The following is a 21604-nucleotide window of genomic DNA, read 5'->3' as shown; positions in this document are numbered from 1 at the left end:
TGTTTGTTGGCTAAAGGACACTGAGCACTTTACCACTGCTGATCAGTGCTAAAGTGCATATGCTTTCTGTGTAAATTGTTATTGTGATTGGTTATCCATGATGGGAATATTTGATTTACCAGTAGGTCCCTAGTAATGTGCACTGAGTGTGCCAGGGCTGGTAAATCAAATGCTACTAGTGGGCCCACAGCAGTGATTGTGCCACCCACATGAGTAGCTCTGAAAAGATGTCTCAGGCTTGCCACCACGGAGCCTGTGTGCAGTTTGTTAACTGCCATGTCGACTTGGCAAGTGCACCCTCTTGCCAGGCCCTACCCTTCCTTTCTCTTACACATTGGACACCCCTATGGTAGCCCCAAGGTACCCTCCTGGGCAGGGTGCAGTGCTTGTGAAAAATAGGACATGTACTGACTGGTGTGTGTAACAAGTCCTGATAGTGAAATACTGCCAATTTCGTTTTTCACTATTGAAAGGCTATCTTGCCCCATAGGACAGAATGAGGAATGCTTTGTAACATTTTACAAGCATATCTTCCCAGAGGGATAAGATGTAAAAATGGAGTTTGGTATCCCTGAAATCAGGATTTAATAACACATGTTTTAGTAAAGATGGTTTTTAAATTGTGTGTTTGAAAATACCACTTTTAGAAAGTGGCTCTTTTCTTGTTCAACCATCATGTGTGCCTCTGCCTGTTTGTGGATTGACCTTCTCGCTTTGGAGTGACAGGGGCTAGGGAGGTGCAGTGGCTCCTGGAGTCTGGATGAGTCAGCACGAGGCTGAATAGGTCTGATCTGCATTTGGAGAGGTAGGAGGAGCCCCTGTACCTGCATAGGGCTGTGTCTGCCTTCCACAATGCTGGCTCTGCCCCCCTGTGGTGTGTCTGGAGCCAAGGCTCACACTGACAATGGATATTGTTGTGCACTTGCAGGGTGCCCCCAGAACTGGTTTGAACTGGGCTCGGATCCCCCTGCACAAAGAGAACAAAGACAATTTGGGGTAACAGCTTAAGACCTAAAACCCCTGAACTTAAGATCATTCCTGGAATTCAAGAGGAACCTTTGCCGAGGAGAAGAGCTGGAGAGACTCCAGAGAATTGCTGCCCTTGATGTGTGTCTGGGTTGGTCTGCAGTTGCTGTTTCTGCCAAGGAAAGGAGAAGGACGTTGCTGTTTGCTGTGTCCCCTGCTTGAAGGAGATCTCCAAGGGCCTGAAGTGTGCTGGCCTCTTGTTCTGAAGTCTCAGGGACACAAAGACTTCACCCCAGCTCCCCTGAACTCTCCTGCTGTGAGTTCTGACCTGCCAAGAGGTGCCTGTGCCAGTTTTGGGCCTTTGGAGGTTGTTGCTGCTGTCTGTGAGCTGGAAACAAGAAGAAACTCAAAGAACTACAGAAATCGACGCATCGAGGGATCGCGGCTGAAGAGGACCTACGCAGCGCCGCCGCATCGATCGCCGACGCATCCCGGATTTCCACGCATCATACCTATGCGGCAAGTTCTTCCGGCGCATCACCCGCGGACCGGAACAGTCACGAAGAATCGACGCATCACTCCCTGTATAGACCGGATTCAACGCAACCCTTCCTCTGAGTGCAGCAGGACTGTCGCATCGCCTCCCCAAGGTCTCAGGAGTGTCGCATCTCTTTGTTTTCCGATGCTGCGGAAGTTTGGCTTGTGAACTTTGACGCATCTACAGGTACTCTGGTGAAAAGTCACGCATCCATAGTTTTCTAAGGTACAAGATCTTGAAACTTTTTGAAAGTCATATTTTTAACTGTGTATGTTGAATTTTTGTCGTTTTTGTCTTGCTTAGTGTAGATAAAGATACTTTATTTTTCTAAACTGGTGTGGTGTTCATTTGTGCTGTTTTCATTGTGTTACTGTGAGTGTTGATACAAATAATTTGCGCATTGCCTTTGGGATAAGCCTGTCTGCTCATGCCAAGCTACTAAGGGGGTGAGCAGGGATTATCTAAAATGTGTATCCCCTTACAGTGACTAGAAGCAAGGGTCCCTATTTAGACAAAGGTACCTACCGCTGCCAACTAGAGGTCCCCATTTCTTACAGTGAGGTTGTCTGTAAGAGAAGCAGGAGTGCTGGTTGTGACAGCTTTGTAAATAATGGATGCAGCTGACTTTGAAGATGGCATGGGCCAGCAAGGGGAGCAATGGAGTACCATCACGAAGGGGGTTGTAGGAATCATATTTTTTCAGGCGGCACTAAGTAAGACGTGCTGCAGCATCTAGTATAGTTTTGTACAATAAGTTTACAAATAGTGCTGCACCCAGACAAAATTAATCTCCATGAATTATTGGAACAAGATCTTACACTTCAAATGTATTAACAGGGTGCTCACTGCACTTACTTGATAAATCCATAGATGTAACATGGATTGCTTTGATTTCTTACATCTTGCTAAGAGATGTCCAGAGACAATTCATTACTGGAGTAAAATAAATACACAAATAGAAGACATCACAAGGCACACAATAATGCTGTCTTCTTTAATATCTCTACTACGGCATGTACTAGAGGTCCTTGTTTCGGAAGGGAGGTTGGCTTCACTACTGTTATTACTATCTAAGCACAAGGTCTGCAGAGCTTGGGTGAGAGGTCCCATTCCCAAGGTTGATGGGTGACTTCATGATGCATTTTATGGTAATGAAGCTGCGGACTGCTATACAATGTTATTACCGCTTCAAAGTAAGTCCACAGACATCTGGTGCCCAAAGAGCTCACACTTACAGCATGAGACACAACACAGTTTGTGACAGCCAGAAATAAGTTATAAGATGGGTCCCATTGTGTCCACTGTACACGGCTGTAAGACTATCATAATGGATCTACCTGCACTCTCAAATCATGATTCGTCCAGGTCACGCTATCCACTGGCTACTGCAGTGTATGGACACACCAAGGAAGGACACATAGCAAGGTCTTTATGATAATATCTGTAAACTGTATTGTGTGTTCTGGTACTCCATCTGTAACTAAATAACTTTCAATAAAACTCAAATAAAGTTACAAAGGAGGGTTGTCGCCTCTCATACACAGTGCTGCATCACCTTTTGAATGAGGAAGTGATTCAAGACAATTCTCCAATGAATAATATGTAGGGAAATGTGAAGGGATGATCTTCACTGCCCTTATAAAAGTAGAGTGTGAAAGAGAGTCTCTATCGAGTTTTATGGAAAAGAGGGTGAAAGGAGAGTATCCATTGAGTTGTATAGAGAAGAGGGTGAAAGGAGATTCTCCACTGAGCTGTATGGAGAAGAGGGTGAAAGGAGATTCTCCGTTGAGTTGTATAGAGAAGAGGGTGAAAGGAGATTCTCCGTTGAGTTGTATAGAGAAGAGGGTGAAAGGAGATTCTCCACTGAGCTGTATGGAGAAGAGGGTGAAAGGAGATTCTCCGTTGAGTTGTATGGAGAAGAGGGTGAAAGGAGATTCTCCACTGAGCTGTATGGAGAAGAGGGTGAAAGGAGATTCTCCACTGAGCTGTATGGAGAAGAGGGTGAAAGGAGATTCTCCGTTGAGTTGTATGGAGAAGAGGGTGAAATGAGATTCTCCGTTGAGTTGTTTGGAGAAGAGGGTGAAAGGAGATTCTCTGTTGAGTTGTATGGAGAAGAGGGTGAAAGGAGATTCTCCATTGTGCTGTATGGAGAAGAGGGTGAAAGGAGATTCTCCGTTGAGTTGTATGGAAAAGAGGGTGAAAGAAGATTCTCCATTGTGCTGTATGGAGAGGAGGGTGAAAGAAGATTCTCCATTGAACTGTAGGGAGAAGAAGGTGAAAGGAGATTCTCCATTGAGCTGTATGGAGAAGAGGGTGAAAGGAGATTCTCCATTGAGCTGTATGGAGAAGAGGGTGAAAGGAGATTCTCCATTGAGATGTATGGAGAAGAGGGTGAAAGGAGATTCTCCGTTGTGCTGTATGGAGAAGAGGGTGAAAGGAGATTCTCCGTTGTGCTGTATGGAGAAGAGGGTGAAAGGAGATTCTCCATTGAGGTGTATTGAGAAGATAGTGAAAGGAGATTCTCCATTGAGGTGTATGGAGAAGAGGGTGAAAGAAGATTCTCCATTGACTTTCCATCGACTTGTGCCAAATAAAGTTGTGAAAGAGGATTCCCTATGCCATAGCTCATTGATTTATGTAGGACACAATTGTAGCAAGTACCCAGAAATGGTACAAAACATTCAAGGTAAAGGTTGAAATTGCAAGGTCAGAATGTCTCTCTTTCAACAGTAGCGTTAAGGACTTGTACATCCGCGTGATCAGTCAACGAGGAATGTAAGGCATTTGAATATGAAAAACAAGTGTGTTCACTTTACAGAAACAATGCACGTAAAAAACATGTTAAAAATATAAATATTAGGTACAAAACATGCAGGTGATCCTTTTTGTGAAAAAAAAGTGAATGTAGACTTGTACTTTTGGATAATTAAAAGGTCGACTATGGTTTTAGGTTGGGTGTTGACTGCACTTGGGTACAGAGCTGGGCATGGCCAGAGACAGACGTCGGAGTCTCTCCGTTGCTACCATACTATTGCAATACCTCCCATGGAGGCAGATTCCCGGGGGACTAGTGGGCGATTAGCCACAATCAAAGTGATGAGCTGGAATGTCCGGGGCGCCCTGGACAAAATCAAGAGGGGGGCTATCCTGCAATACGCGAAGAGGGCCGCGGCTGATGTATTGCTCCTGCAGGAGACGCACTTATTGGGGACGAACGTTCTGTGCCTCCAGCGATATGGCTACACACAAGTGTTTCATTCAGGGTTTTTTCAGTGCTCCAGGGGCGTAGGGATCTTGGTTCACAAACGGGTCCCATTCAGGCACCATCGGACTTGGGCAGATACACATGGGAGATATATCTTTGTTCTGGGGCAGTTAGGGGCGGAACAGGTAGTGTTTTCAGTGTGTATGCCCCCCCCCACCCCCCTGTCTTGGACATTTGCAGAACAACTCATGGCGCTCTGGGCGGACATCCCGGAGGTTCTGGGGATTATAGGGGGGGACTGGAACGATGTGATGGACCTCTCTAGAGACCGACAGGCCGGAGGCCGGGGACGCGGGGAGGGGGGGCCTACGAAACTAAACGCACTGGTTGGTGGTCTAGCATGGGTGGATGCCTGGAGGCGCTGCCACAGCACCGCCCGCGAATACACGTATCTGTCGGCGGTGCATGGTTCCTTCTCCCGCCTTGACTACATCTTCCTATCTGGGGCCGCAGTGTCCCGTTTGGAGGCAGCGGAGATTCTTCCGCGAGGGCTTTCGGACCATTCCCCAGTGTCGGCTGTTCTACGGACCGGGGGCGTGGGGCGGACATTTCGTTGGCGGCTCTAGGTGTGGCACCTGCAACAAAATGACTATAGGGCACAAAAGACTACGGCATTGGATCAATATCTGACACTGAATGGGGGGTCCGTGTCCGGAGCCGACATGTTGTGGGAGGCATGGAAGCCGACATTACGCGGGGCGGATATCTCATACTGCGCAGCGGCCCGCCGCGAGCGCCGAGCGGGGCTGGCCCAAGCGGAGGCCAAAGTCGTGGAATTGGAGCGCAAGGGCCGGGAGGATGGGAGAGAGGTGTCTCGCCGGCAGCTACTCTATGCACAGCAGACGTATGGATCTCTCTTGCTCGACGAGGCACGCAAGGCCTGGTTAGTTACTAGGAGTCGAGTATACCAATGTGGGGATAAATCAGGTGCAATGCTGCACAGGCTGTGTTAGGGTGTATATCATACCCAGGATCTCCCGGGGATCGTAGACCCGGAGGGCACACCTCTGGCGGATCCAGGTGCGCTCGCCAATAGTTTTGCTGCATACTATGCAGGCCTATATAGTCCCAGTGAATGCCTCACGGAAACAGAAGTAGAGCGGTTCTTACATGATCACCCCATCACGGCTTTATCCGAGGCGGCGAGGACTGAATTGGATCTCCCACTTACGGTGGAGGAATTTGGGGAGGCGCTGGGTGGCCTCAACCCGGGCAAGGCCCCGGGCCCAAATGGTTTCCCCGAGTGAGTTGTTCAAGAAGTATTTCCTCCAATTGGGTCCGCACTACACGGCGGTGGTGGAGGAGGCTCGAGACCGTGGATTGTTGCCTCGGGACTGGAGGCATGCGGAGATTGTGGTGTTCCACAAACCAGACAGACCCCCGGAGGAACACGCCTCGTATCGCCCAATTTCCCTCCTCAACGTGGAGGCGAAAATCCTGGCGAAAGCCTTGGCCAACCGTCTCGTGCCATTCATCACCTCGTTGGTTCACCAGGACCAGGCCGGTTTTATGCCACCCCGTGCTACGCGGCATAACATTCGGCGGGCTCACGTTGCGATTATCGAGGTGCAGCGGCTGGGGGTTCCGGCAGCCCTGTTGTTGGTGGACATGGACCGGGCATTTGACTTCCTCAGCTGGCGATATCTGTTCCTGCTGCTGCAGCGTTTGAATTTTGGTCCGTGGTTCATATCCTACGTGCGGCTTCTATATACGGAGATTACGGCCTCGGTCAGGGTAGCGGGGGCGACCTCAAAGACTTTCCCCGTACAACGTGGAACACGCCATGGGTGCCCCCTGTCCCCATATCTGTTTGCCCTGGCCATGGAGCCGTTGGCAGCTTGGGTGCGGATAGACGCGCAAATTTCCGGCTTTGAGTGGGAGAATGGATTATCCGATCGCATAGCTCTCTATGCGGACGACGTCCTGTTTTGTTCTAACAGATCTGGACCGCACGGGGCCCCGGCTACTCCGTATTATGCAGATTTTTGGTGAGACTTCGGGTCTGTTCATGAATCCCCGGAAGTCTACCCTGTGGGTGCTGGGGGGTCCGACTCAGATGCAGGGTTGGGCCTCCACGGTGCGGATAGCGGCTGGGGGACTTAAGTATTTAGGGGTGTTTCTGTCAACTACCCCGGCGATTTCTTGGGAGCGTAATGTGGTGCCCGTGTGGGATCGTGTTGGTCAAGACATCAAATTGTGGGCCCGCATGCCGCTTACCATATTCGGCCGGTCTGCGATTTTTAAGATGGTGGCCCTTCCCCGTCTTCTGTACCAGCTTCAGAATCATCCGTATATGATTCCACCGGGCTGGTTCCGTCGGGTGAATTCGACCCTGGGTCAGTTTCTGTGGGAGGGTGGGGCGGTTCGGGTGGCCCTGCGGACGTGTTTCCTCTCAACATATGAGGGGGGGCTGGCCATGTCAGATATGCTTTCCTATTATCAGGCCTCCCATCTGTTGGTTCTGAATGAGTGGTGGTACGGGGATAGGGGGGATCCGGCTTACGCGGTAGAACGGCGACTCATGGCCCCACATACACTACATACCCTACTATACACTGCCCCCTACTATACACTGCCCCGCACCGGGCACTGTTGCCAGCGGCGACGCAAGTAGTGTTTCAGATTTGGCGCCAGGCGCTGACACAAATTGGGTGGTGGAACGTGCTCACGCGGGAGACCCCCTGTGGCACAATGGGCGACTACCACAGATGGCGGCCCTGTCCGGGTTTGAGGGGTGGGATTGGATAGGCATCTCCACCATAAGCGATGTGGTACGGGGGTGCACCTTGAAGTGCTTCCAGGATCTACAACAAGAATTTAGCATGCCCCGGGCGCAGTTCTATAGATACCTCCAATTCCGCCATGCACTTTCCCCTAGCCTAGTGGGTTTGGATTCCATAGCTGAGTTTAGCCCAGTGGAAGCGAAGCTCTTCATGGGGGACCTCCAAGAGCGGAAAATTTCCAAGATATACAGAACGCTTGTCATTCACAGCTCTTCCTCGCTCCAGCATCTAAAGGGGAAATGGGAGGGAGATGTCGGTCCCCTCGACGAGACTGACTGGATGGAGGCGCTGGGCAGCCATAGCTATTCGACTATGCCTCATTCAATTTAAATATCTGCATAGGGTTTATTTTACACGTAGGAGGCTGTGGAGGGCTGGACTGATCGCATCCCCGGAGTGTCTCCGATGTAGGCGGGAGGAGGGCTCTTTCTATCATACGGTATGGCTTTGTGTGTCACTATCCCGTTTTTGGAGAGGGGTGCTGTCCTGCCTATCCGAGGTGTTGAGTTGGGATCTTCCCGCAGACCCTAAGCTGACACTTCTGCACGTCATGGCTGATATTGGAGGAAACATATATAAGAGGCACTTGCTACTATTGGGTCTCACACTGGCCAAGAGGGATGTTGCCCGGGCATGGAAGGCTCCGGTGGCTCCCTCTCTGAACGTGTGAAAGAGGGGTCTGGACTTTAGCATGGGGTTGGAGCTCCCCATATTTGCAGCCCAGGGGTGTCCACGTAAACACTATAAGTGATGGAAGCGTTGGGCAGACTACAGGGGTGTCCCCCTGGAGCCAGTCCCGGATGGGTCGGAAGAGGGGTTCCTCTAGGTCCCCCTGGGAGGAAGGGCTTACCTTGGGCCCGGGGTCGGAACTGTCTAGCCTATGCTCATACAGGATGTTGCTTGCTGGTTACGGTTTGGTGCGGTCGGGGGGGGGGGGGTCGAAGGTCAGTTTTTTTCATCTGAATTGCATCTTCAAGTATTCTACTAATGTAAAATGTCAATGATATCATGGTTGTAATGCTTCGGCAGGTACCTCTGGGATTTCAGGGGCCTGCAATTCATGTGTTTATTGACGAATAAAAACTATTTTTTTTAAAAAAAGGTCGACTATGCATTCTGAGAAGCAGAGTTCAGAATTTTGCAGACAGATGGTTTTACCTTGCAGCCTTCACAGGCATGGACACCATAATGGAATCCTGAAGCCACGTCACCACACACCTTGCACAGCAGAAGCAGGCCACTGGGATCTGTGGGAAATGGACAAGAGATGTACAGTGTGAGATACTGAGGTGTGACTCCTTGAGAGGCAAATTGAGAGGCAGGAGGAGCAGGAGAGAGAAAGTGAGAGAGGGCAAGAGAATGAGAAAGAGTCAGAGGGAGAAATGGATAAGCCAATGGGAGTGTGAGAAACTGTGGTGTTACTTCTTGTGAGAGAGAAAGAAGAGTGCTAGAGAAGGATATAGTAACTGGAAAAAAGAGGCAGTACAGGAGAGACGAAAAGGAAATAAGGAATGGAAGAGTGAGACAGAACTGAAAGCAACCAGCCACTGTGCAATGTACATTAGTAGAAATCGCTGTGATATTTGGGCCCAGATTTACAAAGATATTGCATTGGGTTTGCATTACTTTTTTAACGCAGACCCGGTGAAAAGTGTTGGGTTAGTATATACAATCCAAAAGTAATCACGATTTTTGTTGGATTGTAACCCAAAGTAACAGACTGCGGCCCCTTCTATAATACTAGTGTGTCCAGAGGCACAAGCATGTGCGTCCTCAGGGTATTGTACGTAAAATGGCCGCAGAGGGAATGAGGCTATGTCTGAGCTCTCACAGAGCCATAATAGTCTGACTCCTGTTAGAAAATCTGGCAAGAAATTTCTGGCTACCCATCGAAGCTTGGCACAAGCACCAAGGTAATCCTGAAAGACAAATGCATTGAGTGCGCGGACGACACCCAATCGATATCACACTTAAGAAATACATGATTTAAAAGATTCGCACCAATTAAGTTGAAAAGCATAACAAAGTAATGATTAAAATGGCAAGCAAATTAAGAAATTGATAAGTAGGAATAAACAGTTAATACAAATTCAAAACTCCTTCCATAAGGAACAAAGAGACCGAGAAAATCAAAGTAACAAATACCGACTCCACAAGGTCGGACAGTTCTTTTTCATACTTACCACAATATCCTTAAACTTTGCTTTCAAAAGCTCTGATAGGGACAGAATGCTGAAATGTAGCCAGTAAGGTCACATATTTTTTGAGCTAGCCTTGGCATTATGTCCAAGTTTCCCAGAAAATTCTCTAATTCTCAACTTTTGGAAAATGTTTCATAAATTCTTTCCTATATAAGTCTAGTCAAAGACCTTGTTTTTGGACACTGTTTTTACTGGGTTCCGCCGGCCTCTATCTTAACGCCTTTGGTTACTATTCGTTGGGGCCGTTGGAGGACTGCCCTCCGGACTAAATGTTTCAGGTGCCCTGGTATGATATTCGTTTTTCTATTTTAACTTTGAGAGGGAGCAATATATAGGATTTTAACTTTACTGAATCATGTTTCTTTAGTTCTGGGAATTACAGGATCCAATTTGTAGGGTTTTCTTAAGACTGCTGATTAACTATGCTGTATTTATTTTTATAATTTGTGCTTGCTGCTTATGGTTTTAATTAACTAATAAATTATATATATTTTATGTTTTGGTTACGGCTCAAACTTTTGGAAGGTTCTCAATAATGCTGAATGCAAGGTCTGATTGTAAAGGTACTATAGTACGCTTATTCCGAACAGCAATTGCTCAGGTTCAAATTTGTCTGGCTCCCCGATCACTGTGAACACCTCAGGCTGTGGGGAATCCACGTGCAATCCTCATTCGTGTTGGTAACTTGAAGTTTCAACAAATGATATAAGAGCAAGACTGCTTCACAAAACCTATTTCTAAATATAATTTCTATTCTCACCTGCTGCCTCATTGTTGCCATGCTACAGTGAAGCGACGTTGGCATCTGCGACAACTGATCTCTCTTTTCCAGCCTGGTAGGGGAGATGTTTTTCCAGGGGCCAGCTAAGGTGAACATTTTTTACAATCACCGTACATATCCCACTGCCACTGAAGCTAAAGCACAGGAACCTAGCAAAGGAGTGCTACGTAGGATGTTGAAAGACTTCCATTTGAAGTCCAGCGGTAGGAGGTTTGTGTGCTGGGAAAGGATGGAGAGGGTGAGGGCCAATAGAATAGCAGTTGAAATGGAAAAACATGGTACTATATGTTATCGTGGGGTTAATGTCTGGTCTGAAATGTTAACATGTTAAATTCTCGTACTAAAAGAAGTAAGGTATGGATGGAACCAACTTATATAAAGCATGACATAGTTTGCTTGCAGGTGGCCAGTTACATTGATTAGACGAGGTTATGTTTGCGGTTACTGTGAAAAGTGCCCCCTGGAATGGGTTGCCAAACATGATAGGCGGGCATGTGGGAATGTGTTTATACTAAGGCTGATGATAAGGGACAGTGGGCAATAGCATAGGTCAGCACTGATAAACAATTGGACATAATAATATATATTTTTTATACAAATAATGATAATCCCACACTATGCACAATTGCTTCTGGTGCTGACAGAATGAGATTGGTAATTGATTTTCTGTGCGGTTATCAACATACCACCTAACCCCAAGATTCATAGCTCTAGTAGAAAGGGAAGGTCTCTGATACATAGTATTTGAGGGTCTATCAGCCATATAATCTAATCCTATGGTTTAAAAGATTGTTCCCTACAATAAAGATAAGGAACCAGGATACATATTCTACTCCAACCATCACAGAAACAATTTGTGCTCCTTTGCAAAACCACCCAAAGGCATTATCAGATCATAGTCTCATCTCTATACACATAGCCTTGTTTTCTGCACATTGGTTCACAAGTAAAAAGTTAGATGTTTGTTTGTTCATTGTTGACAGATTCTGCCTATAAACCAACGATGATCTATACAATTCAGGAGGTTTTAAGGATCGATGCTGGGACAACCCCTCCTAGCATTCTTTGGGATACATTAAAGGCTATAATTAGAGGGAGCACATTGTCTTGTGCGATTGGTCATGAAAAGGTGGCCTGCCAAGAGAAAGAGAGGCATTGTCTGCAGTTGTGTCATCTAGAATGCCTACTTGGTTTCCAAGTTTGTATTCGACAAAATGCTACAGAAGTAGAAATCTAAACGCAACGAGTATCCTTGCTTGTCAAACAAACAAGAGGCAAAGGGCCTGATTACGAATTTTTGTGGTGAGGCACCAGGGCCGCCCCGCCACTGCACCCCCAAAGCCATGGTCAGATCGCCCACCGGATCTGAAAGAAACACGTAGGGATAGATTCCTTTCCTTAGAATTACCCCCAGGCATCCGGAAAGTTTCGTCAGCTGTACCCCTGCGTGTCGGTAGGCGACGTCATGCAGCTCCGCGTGCGTCTTTGGCGCCAGGATGACGTCGCTGGCGCTACTTAGACGCGACCACGCGCGCTGACGTCAGTTCTGTACATGAGTTTCAGCACCAGGAACGCAGAGCCATGCAAGAAACTGTCCACTGGTGCCATGAAACTAGGGTCCTGAAAGGGATGACCTTAACCCTAGAAATCAGTTCGCAGAACGGGGAGGATGGGTGGGGCGGTAAGGAATCTATCACTACTAATGTTTCTTACAGATATATCGTTACCGAAGGTAAGTAACTTGTGCATCTGAAAGAAACACATAGTGATAGATTCCTTACCTTAGAATAGATACCCCAGCAATACCAACCCCGGTGGTCGGTCTGCGAACCAAGATCACACCAGAAAGTCCTGGAGAACAAAACGGCCAAAGAAGCCGTCTCTTCGGACTTGGCTGTCCGGGCAGTAATGCTTGGTAAATGTGTGCAGCGAGGCCCACGTAGCTGCCTGACAGATGTCATGCAAGGGAACTCCCCGTCCCAAAGCAGTAGTGGCTGCCGTCGCCCTGGTAGAATGGGCGCGAAGCCCCACCGGAGGCTCCTTTTTAGCCAAAGAATAACAAGCCTTTATGCACAGAACGAAACACCGAGAGATGGTCTGCTTGTGCACGGCCCGACCTTTCTTGGCGCCTACGTAGCCAACAAAGAGCTGGTCATCCACCCGGAACTGTTGTGTGCGGCTCAGGTAGAATGAGAGCGCACGTTTTGGGTCCAGACGGTGGAGCCTCTCTTCCTCTTTAGAGGGAGGCGGAAAGAAGGTGGGCAAAGTGATGGTCTGCCCAATATGAAAGGCAGGACTGACCCACCCGTTGGCCCCCAGAACCGCCTCGACGGTTCCCACGTTCGCTGTCTGGCAGACTTTTCTTTTTTTACTTTCCCGTGGCGGTGCCCTGAGAATGGGTACCACACTGGGAACACCAAAAAGCGTTCCTGCACGGCATAGACTGGAAAGTCTATGCCGTGCAGGAACTGGTGTGCATGCACACAGAGGGGCACATTTTGTGCCCTCCTGTGTGCATCCACATGCCAAGGAGGCAGAGGAGGCCCTGTGGGACCCCCTTTGTTTCCTCTTCGCCACAGTGTTCATGGAGAAGGAACCTCCATGACACTGTCGGCGGAACGGAAACTCATCAATCATACTGCGGCCCACTGACCGCTGCTAGACCACCAATGAACAGCGGGTCCTTGGTGGCTGCGGCAGGGCTGTGGCGGTCTGACCGTCCAAATCATAATAGGGCGGTCAGGAGACCCCCACCTTTCCACGAGACTTGTAATCGGGCCCAAAGTGGCTAAGTTATGTGATAAGTTATAACTATCGCTTACACACTTTCATACATTTAGAAACAAGGAGCACTAGTGGAGCACTAGAATTAAAGGAGGAATAGAAAAGTCCTTAATACCAGCAATAAATGATAAGGCAGAAAGTATAATCCAGGAAAACCTTGGGGGCTAGGGAAGTATTTTAGAATACTATTCTAAGTAGTATACAGAGGAGGTAGCTGTTCTTAATAGATTATATAAGGCATATCTAGAAAAATGCAATAGGACTACTTTGGGTTTTGTGACTGGGGCTGCATTAGGGACAACCCTCATAGCTGCCAATCAAACATGTTCCAGCTGGAAAGAAAGAGGGTACAGACTCCATATATTATGAGTTTTTAAAAACATTTTCAAGAGCACACGTCCAAAGGCAAGCATGCACCCTGCACAGGGCCTGGATACCTTTGTCATCATGGTTCATCGAGAAGCTGTCTTCCAAAGCCCTTGGACCCGCTTTCGAGTTTTTTTATAGGCTTTATTTCTTTCTCCCTTATGTGCGATAGTAATCCTGCCCCCAGCTAGAAGGAAAGCACTCTTACCGATGTGGAGGTTTCTCTCTGCTACACGGAATCTCCTCCAACACTCCACCACCCGACTCCAACCCGTCAAACGGGCGGAGCCACGTCTTTCGGCGGTAGAAAAATCGGTATTCAAGCCCATGTGAGACCTTACCGGATCGCTTTTTAGCTGTGTCAGCTTCGCGGTAACACTCTGCTAAACTCAACGAAGCTGCAGAACTACAAAACTGCGAACTCGCACAAAGCCGCTTTCAGCCCCGTTCTCCTCACTTTCCCGGTCATGGTCTGCTCGGTCCCGCCAGAGCTTCACCAATACTTGCGCGCCCGCACCACCTACTCCGGAAAGTACAGTTGACAACACTACTTAGTCCGCCGTCACTCTGCACCGCTTCCTACTTCCATCCGCTGGATTCCTCTTGCCTCACAGACGGGCTCTCCCGACTGGCGTCAACCAGCCGCCATGTTCCCCGACCACCGTGATCGACATCTTCCTCTGAACAATCCTTTGGCAGGCAGACATGAATTCCAGGAGTCTTCTTCTATTCTTCCTTACCAGCAGCTCTCTGAGGGTTCACCACATAGGTGGTAGCCATACAGATGGAGATTGTATCTTGTGACCGATTACCGCTGGTTGAGCACCTCAGTGTTCTCTCCTACAGCAGTCTGTGAGCGCCCACTTAAATTACTTATGCATTATATTGTACAAATAAGTTGCTTACAAGCTCTTGCATTTTTGTTACTTTTCAGCACTTTCTACAACTCCTATAGATAACATCTCCTCTGACAGACACCAGTGTGATATTCAAGAGGGTGTGCGGTAAGCATATTTTACCTGTACAATGGAAGGTGGTATTATAATAAGTATGCTTAGAAAGATTTAGCCTATTTTAACAACTGTATTTAATACTATGCTAATGTCTCATCAATGTAAAGTTTGTACGGTTATGTTTCTACTTGTTGAGCACTCTACCAGCCTATCCTTTTATAAAAATATTAAATAAATAGGCAAATAAACATGGAGATGCAGGTTTCAAATGAACCTGTGGAATTTTAACTGCAAGGATGAACTTTCTGGATTGTGAGCTCGCTGTTGCGTGGGGTCTCAATTTCAAAGGATGAGGTGGCGGAGAGGACGAGGGCAACTGGTTAGTCAATATAAACAGAGATCCTAACACCGAAAAATAAACATTTTCAAACGAGAATGATCTGGAGATCTTCGCAGCAATACAGGACTAAGTTAAAAGTACACATAGTTTATCAGAGATGATACCTTTAAATGCCTCTTATAATTATAGTTTCAAAGTACATGCTCAACCAACATTTCCCTTCAGAAAGGTTCTACAAAATAATATTAATCTGAATTAAATTAATGTTGGAAATTAATTTTAAATTCCTCCTGAAGGTCTGCTTAAAGACAAAAACGAAGCTATGTATCACCATGAACATAGGCTGTGGTCAATCTGTCTTTAGATTTTAACACATACAAACCCTCCACAACAAGCAAAAGATTAAAATTACACCTTCCAGGAGGGAGTGCGATGACTTTGTTTTAAAGCAAAAAAACTGAGCATCAAATTAATCATTCTTAACTATATCAATGAAAAGCTACACAAGTTTTGATAAAAGACGAAGAACATCAAACATGTATCTGCAGTAAATACATTTGAAACCATGCACACAGTTTGTACTCCTTATCCAGCAACATGATTGTACTGCCAGTAGAACACCCTGGGCCTGATTCACAAAGGTGAACTTACACTCTGGTGTAACTTTACGTTTGTTTTGGAGTTCACAAAACTGTATTTTTAATTCTACGTTTATGAGTGCGGAGACTTCGCATTCGGAGTGGAGAACGACGCACACAAAAAGATAGGCATGTTTTATCGTTTTATGTTGTGTGGAGTTTTCCGCTTAGTATTAAAAGGCAGTTTTGTGAATTCCAAAAGAAACGTAATCTTACACCAGACTGTGAGTTTACCTTTGTGAATCAGGCCCCATATTTTCAAACTACTGCTGGTAACAGTGGCTAGCATCAGAGAGAGAATTGCCATTTGTAAAATGCACACAAGTATTTATTTCTCGCAATGCTCAGATATGACACACTTACTTTTCATAACTCTGCTAAAACGTTTTGTGTGCAACTCAGCGCTTGAATAGACAGCCTTCTGGTTTAGCTGCTGCGACCCCTTGGAGGTGGGGCTACAATTTTTGGAGGACACACCGCTGCTTCCACTTTGGCAGCTGCTTTCAGAGGTGGAGCTGCCAGGCGAGGGTGGTGAGGAGGAGTTCTGGAAGGTGCAGTCAGAAGGTTCACTTACACAGGAGGCTGGACTGGCGGAACCACTGGAGGAACTCATTGAGGCAATCACAACACCTGAAAGAAGAAGACCAGGCCATGACACGCTGAACAATGACACAAACTTGCTCCTTTATGGAGGCCATTTTGGGATGGTTTCATTCAACGACTTCCCTTTGCTAGAGGCACAACATACGCATCAAAGGTTGGGTGCAGCATTCAAACATCATATTGACAGCATGTCTTCCCAAATGACCTAAAATGCCCTCGCCTGTTTAAATGCAATGTTTTTAGCCTCCAGTACCTTACAATGCTTTACTAATTGGCCACAAATCATTATTGATTAATTGATTTGCCTATCTAACAATGCATTCACCAGTTGTGAAGAATATTGGTAGACTCCAAACGCTGACAATACTTTCAAGAGGTGAGCACCATATTGCTGGGCTCAAGTAGCTTACAATGCCTTCACCACTTAGATATATTAGTAGACCGTCCCAGCTGATAATAAACAAACCCATTTCATATTCAAATGTTCTAATCAAATATCTGTTAGCACAGACCAACTCCACCAACTCACAATGTTTACAATCTTCAAAAATAGCACTGTTTTTTTCATAAAACTTGCAGAGAGTAAATAAAATTCTGTTGCCCAAGCAACCCTTTAGTTCAGTTTACATTAATGGAAAAAAACTGAAACAATTTAACAGATAATTGATGTTACGCTATAATATATATTTACAACAAGCATGGGAAGAATGTCATACAAAAATAAAATTTTACAACTATAGTAAAAAATTAAGAAACAACAAATGTTATAATGAATAATATTAAAGGGACTAATTACAAATAATCTATATAATTTGAATTTAAATTGAATTTGAATTTAAAATTATTTATACAGCGCACGTACACCAGCGGTTTCATGGCGCTACAGCTGACAGAGGACTGGGCAAGGGAGCTGGAACTAAGTAAGAAAAAAAATGAACTGCTAGTGAATTAGTTGAAGAATTTAGCAAAGAGATGTGCCTTGAGCTGTTTCCGGAAATGCGGGTACAGGGTTGAAGCTCTAAGCTCGAGAGGCAGGGAGTTCCAGAAGATCGGGGCGAGGGTCGCGAATTTCGAGCCTCCCCATTTCTTTCTCCGGAACCGTGGGACTGTAAGAAGGGCTTAGGTAGATGAACGCAGTTCCCTGGATGGAACATAAGGGATAATCTCAGATGAGATGAAAGCCGGTGCCGTGCCCAGTCGTGCTTGAAAGGTGATGGAGGCAAGCTTAAACTGGACACGAGCACGAACAGGAAGCCAATGTAGGGACTTTAGAAGGGGGGTGATATGGTGGGACTTTGGAAGTTTGAACACCAGGCGCGCCGCCTGGTTTTGGATCTGCTGCAGACGCCGGAGACTATATGCGGGTATACCTGCATATAGGGCGTTGCCATAATCCAGGCGGGATACGACCATAGCCAGGGTGATCGATTTTAAAGCATCAAATGAGAAAAAACGGGACACCTTGCGTATAGTGCGCAGTGAAAGAAAGGAAGAAGAAACCACAGAGCTGACCTGGGAGTGAAGGGTGAGTTGAGAATTGAGCTTAATGCCTAGAGTTTTGACTGAGGTAGAGGGAACAGGTGGGGGACCTAGGGAAGGCGGCCAGAAGAGAGGGGACCAGGGGCTGGATGAACCACCCGTCAACACCAGCTCGGTCTTGTCTGGGTTGAGTTTCAGATGGTTGTGGTTCATCCAGTCCCGGATATGAATCATGATGGTTTGGAAATTAAGAACAGAATCGGGGGAAGAGGAAAGATTGAAGACAAGCTGGAGGTCGTCCGCATAATTAAATACGGCGACCTCCATTTGTTGCAGTGAAAAAATAAGAGGGGAAATATAAAGATTGAATAAAAGGGGGGAAAGGGAGGAGCCTTGGGGGACCCCGCATCGAACATTGCGAAAGTCCGCAGTAAAATCACCCAGGCGAACTGCCTGGGTACGGTCCCTCAGGAAGGAGGATAACCAAACCAACGCGGTGCCCCCGATCCCCGCCGCCCCGACACGGGAAAGCAAGATGGAATGATCCACCGTGTCAAAGGCGGCTGAGAGATCGAGGAGGACCAAGGCCTGGGGTTGGTTGGTATCCATTCCCTCCCTGAGGTTATCAAGGACCGAGAGAACTACGGACTCCGTAGAGTGTGTGGGGCGAAACCCGGCCTGGCGGGGGGCAAGAGCCCCGTTCTTCTCCATGAAAGAGCTCAGGGCGCAGGTGACGTGGCGCTCGAGTACTTTCGCCAGGAACGGCAGGAGGGAGATGGGGCGAAAATTAGCGGGAACTGAGGGATCGGCACACGTTTTTTTCAGAATGGGGACAATGACTGCGGTTTTAAGTGGGTTAGGTAACACGCCCTGGGAAAGAGAGCTGTTAAAGAGATGAAGGGGGGGGTCTGAGCAGCTGGTGAAGATATGACGAAGAATATGAGCCGGGCAGGGATCTAACGGGGAACCAGATTTGACAAGTGGAATTATGGCAGTCAGAGATTCCTTAGTCAGAGGTGGGAGGGTGGTGAGTTGTCCCTTGGGGGGGGGGACACTGGGGATCCACAAAAGTAGGGGAAGGAGGGGGATGTTAGCTTTGATGGTGACTATTTTCTGAATGAAAAAGTTATTGAGGGAATGACAGTGTTCCTGAGAAGGAGTGGGCTTAAGAGAGGTTCTGTCCGAAAACGCCAGATTGTGTACAATCGAGAAAATTTCCTTCGATTGGTTTTCGGCTGCGAGGATTTTGGAGGAGAAATAGGTGGTTTTTGCCTCCAGGATATCCTTTATGTATAGGGTCAGGATGTTAATAAACTCCAGTCGTAGAGAGGGGCAGTAGTTTCTCCTCCAGGCCCGCTCCGCTCGACGTACCGCCAATTTAGTGGCTTTGAGATCTTCGTTAAACCACTGATTGGCGTCCTTCTCTCGTTTGGTTGAGACCCGTTTCAAGGGGGTGATGGAGTCACGGCCTGAGGAGAGCCATTGTTCAATGGCCGTGACCTGGGAACGGGTGGATAGACCTTGCAGGGAAGGAAGAGAGGTGGTAAGTAGGGAGGATAAACTTTCGGGATCTACTCGTCCCCAGGCACGAACCCAGATGTTTTTGGGGAGTGGAGGCTTGACCGGGGAGTGTATGGGAAGAGCAAAAGAGATCAGGTGATGGTCAGACCATGTACAGGGCGAGATGGTAAGGGACTCTACGGGGCAATTTAGAGACCAAACCTGAATTCTAATTCAATCTAAAAATATGATTGATTAAAATATGTAACGTTGGGAGCTCCATTGAAGACAATGTGGCTCTGGGGTTATGATGGCTGGTATAAGTCTTCTGGTCCCACATTCCAATGTTTGTCTTCATGTTTCTCCCTTTTTAATTAAAAACCTTCTACCGTCAGTGGATGGAATGTTAGAGTAGCCTTAGAGTCCTTCTGCCTCGGGCTATACGAGATGTTAATGATCCTCTCACTACTTACAGGCACAATGGAGAGGGTCTTTAACAACCGGAATAGCCCGAGGCAGAAGGGCTAAAAGGAGGGGCGGCTCCTCCATTCAAGAGGAAGAGCGCCGCCCCACTGCTTTCTCGCAGTGCGAGAAGCAGAAACATAAAATGGTATTTTAAATACCATTTTATATTTCTGCTTCTCACGCTCCGAGAAAGCAGAATGGTATGCCTGATTAGGGGCAGGCGGGAGGGTATGCCTGGTTGGGGGCAGGCCGGTTGGGGAGGAGTGGCTTGCTCGCTGTTGTTGGCTCTGGTTGTTTAGTGGGCCCTCTGGGGCTGACCAAACCAGTCATGCGCACTCTACATTTTCTCTATGTAGGCTGCATGCAGCCTACATCGAGAAAATCGCCTCCATAAAGGCGCCCAGATGGGCGCCGTCCGCACCAATCACAACGCTGCCATTGCAGCGTTGTGATTGGCTTGGGGAAGGAATGGAGGATGCCTGCTTCCTGTTCTCCTGAAGCAGCAGGAAAACGTGGGACCCGGCCAGCAGTGGAGGGGGCACGGGACCCGGTGAGATAAGTTTTTATTTTTATTTTTTATTAATCCCCCCCGCGCAAAATTTCGTGCCACCCCCATCCCCCCCCCACCCGCGAGTTATGTATGCCGCGACTGTCTTTAAGGTTATTAGAACAGTCCACCCGCTGAGGGTAGTATGTTCTAAATTAAAAAGGGAGAAACATGAAGACAAGCATTGGAATGTCGGAGCTGGGCTTCTACCGGCCATTATAAGCCCAGAGCCACTAGACATTGTCTTCAATGGAGCTCTCAACATTCAAATGTTCTAATAAAAGAACAATTAATTTAAAAAAGAAAGCAAAACAAGAAAGCAAAAAAAGAGAGGGGAAAAGAATAAGCGACGAAAACATAGAGAGAAGATTATGGGTTAATATTGTAGATTATGTTTAACAGATTACAAAATGTATATCTAGACATAAACACAGCTAATAAATAGCAAACTAGGTTGTTTCAAAGTTGTTCTTAGTATGGACAAAGACACTGAAAATAATTCAATATTATAAAAAATCTATAAAAAAAGAAATTGTGCTCAAACTTAAAATGAATTTACATTAATATTTGAGATATACATATTTTTGGAAATGTATTATAGTGTTTAATAAACTTTTTTTATCTTTCCTATACTTTACCATTTGGAGATTAACTCGGCTGTGAAGTCTCTCTAAGGTAAAATAGAACAAAAAGTAAAAGAAATTTGCATTTAACTCAAACAATTTTAGTACAGATATTTTTATGTTAAGTAGTAATTTAATTTTATATATGTATATTAAATGTAGAAAAAAAATAAAAAATGGTGCATCACTATTAACTTAATTTTGAATTAAATGTTTGATCATTTAAATATATTAAATAAATAAAAACATTTTTCTGAAGTTTAAATTAAAAATACATTCAAAATTAAAGTAAAAATATATTTATATTATGCATTAATAATGATTACAATTGTTGCATAGAATTGGTTAACAGTAATTGAATCATATTTTAATATAAGCCAACTAATTAACATTAATTTATCAATTCTAGAAACGTTTGTTAAAATATTTGATAATAAAATTATTTTAATTTTTCGATTTTCTAACAATAAATTGCATATATTTTATATGTTTCAAATCTTAATGAATTTAGTTTAACATTATTTCCTAGAATTGTTTTTTTTTTTTAGTACTCGGGTCCCTGAGTCCATTATTTTCAAGGGAAGGGTGGTGTAGTACCAGTGGTTGGCCATGTGTGGTGCTGGACTTGCTCCAGTTCTGAGCTGGAGTAATTTACGACTCCCTTTTGTCTGTACTACCTTTAGAAGTGCAGTTTGTGAATAGTAATAGGTTTACACTTTTGTGGGTGGGTGCATGCCCCTCCCTAAAACCCTCCATTATCCTCCCTAAGCCA

The 21604-nt window shown here is 46.2% G+C and overlaps 1 protein-coding gene across 2 annotated transcripts in view; it reads right to left on the bottom strand.

The window, feature by feature from the left end:
- NR1D2 (nuclear receptor subfamily 1 group D member 2) overlaps nt 1-21604 on the bottom strand; it is a 110179-nt gene that overhangs the window by 65133 nt on the left and 23442 nt on the right. For both annotated transcript variants that reach the window (XM_085630513.1, XM_085630514.1), the window contains exons 2-3: nt 15979-16245; nt 8711-8799 (exon numbers count right to left, since the gene is read on the bottom strand). In XM_085630513.1, coding sequence (XP_085486639.1) covers nt 8711-8799; nt 15979-16245 — 356 coding nt within the window. The remainder of the gene's footprint in view (nt 1-8710; nt 8800-15978; nt 16246-21604) is intronic.

The sequence above is a fragment of the Triturus cristatus genome, chromosome 10, assembly GCF_964204655.1.
Source record: "Triturus cristatus chromosome 10, aTriCri1.1, whole genome shotgun sequence".
Taxonomy (NCBI): domain Eukaryota; kingdom Metazoa; phylum Chordata; class Amphibia; order Caudata; family Salamandridae; genus Triturus; species Triturus cristatus.
The sequence above is the reverse complement of the archived record's forward strand: the minus strand, read 5'-3'. Positions and strand labels throughout refer to the sequence as shown.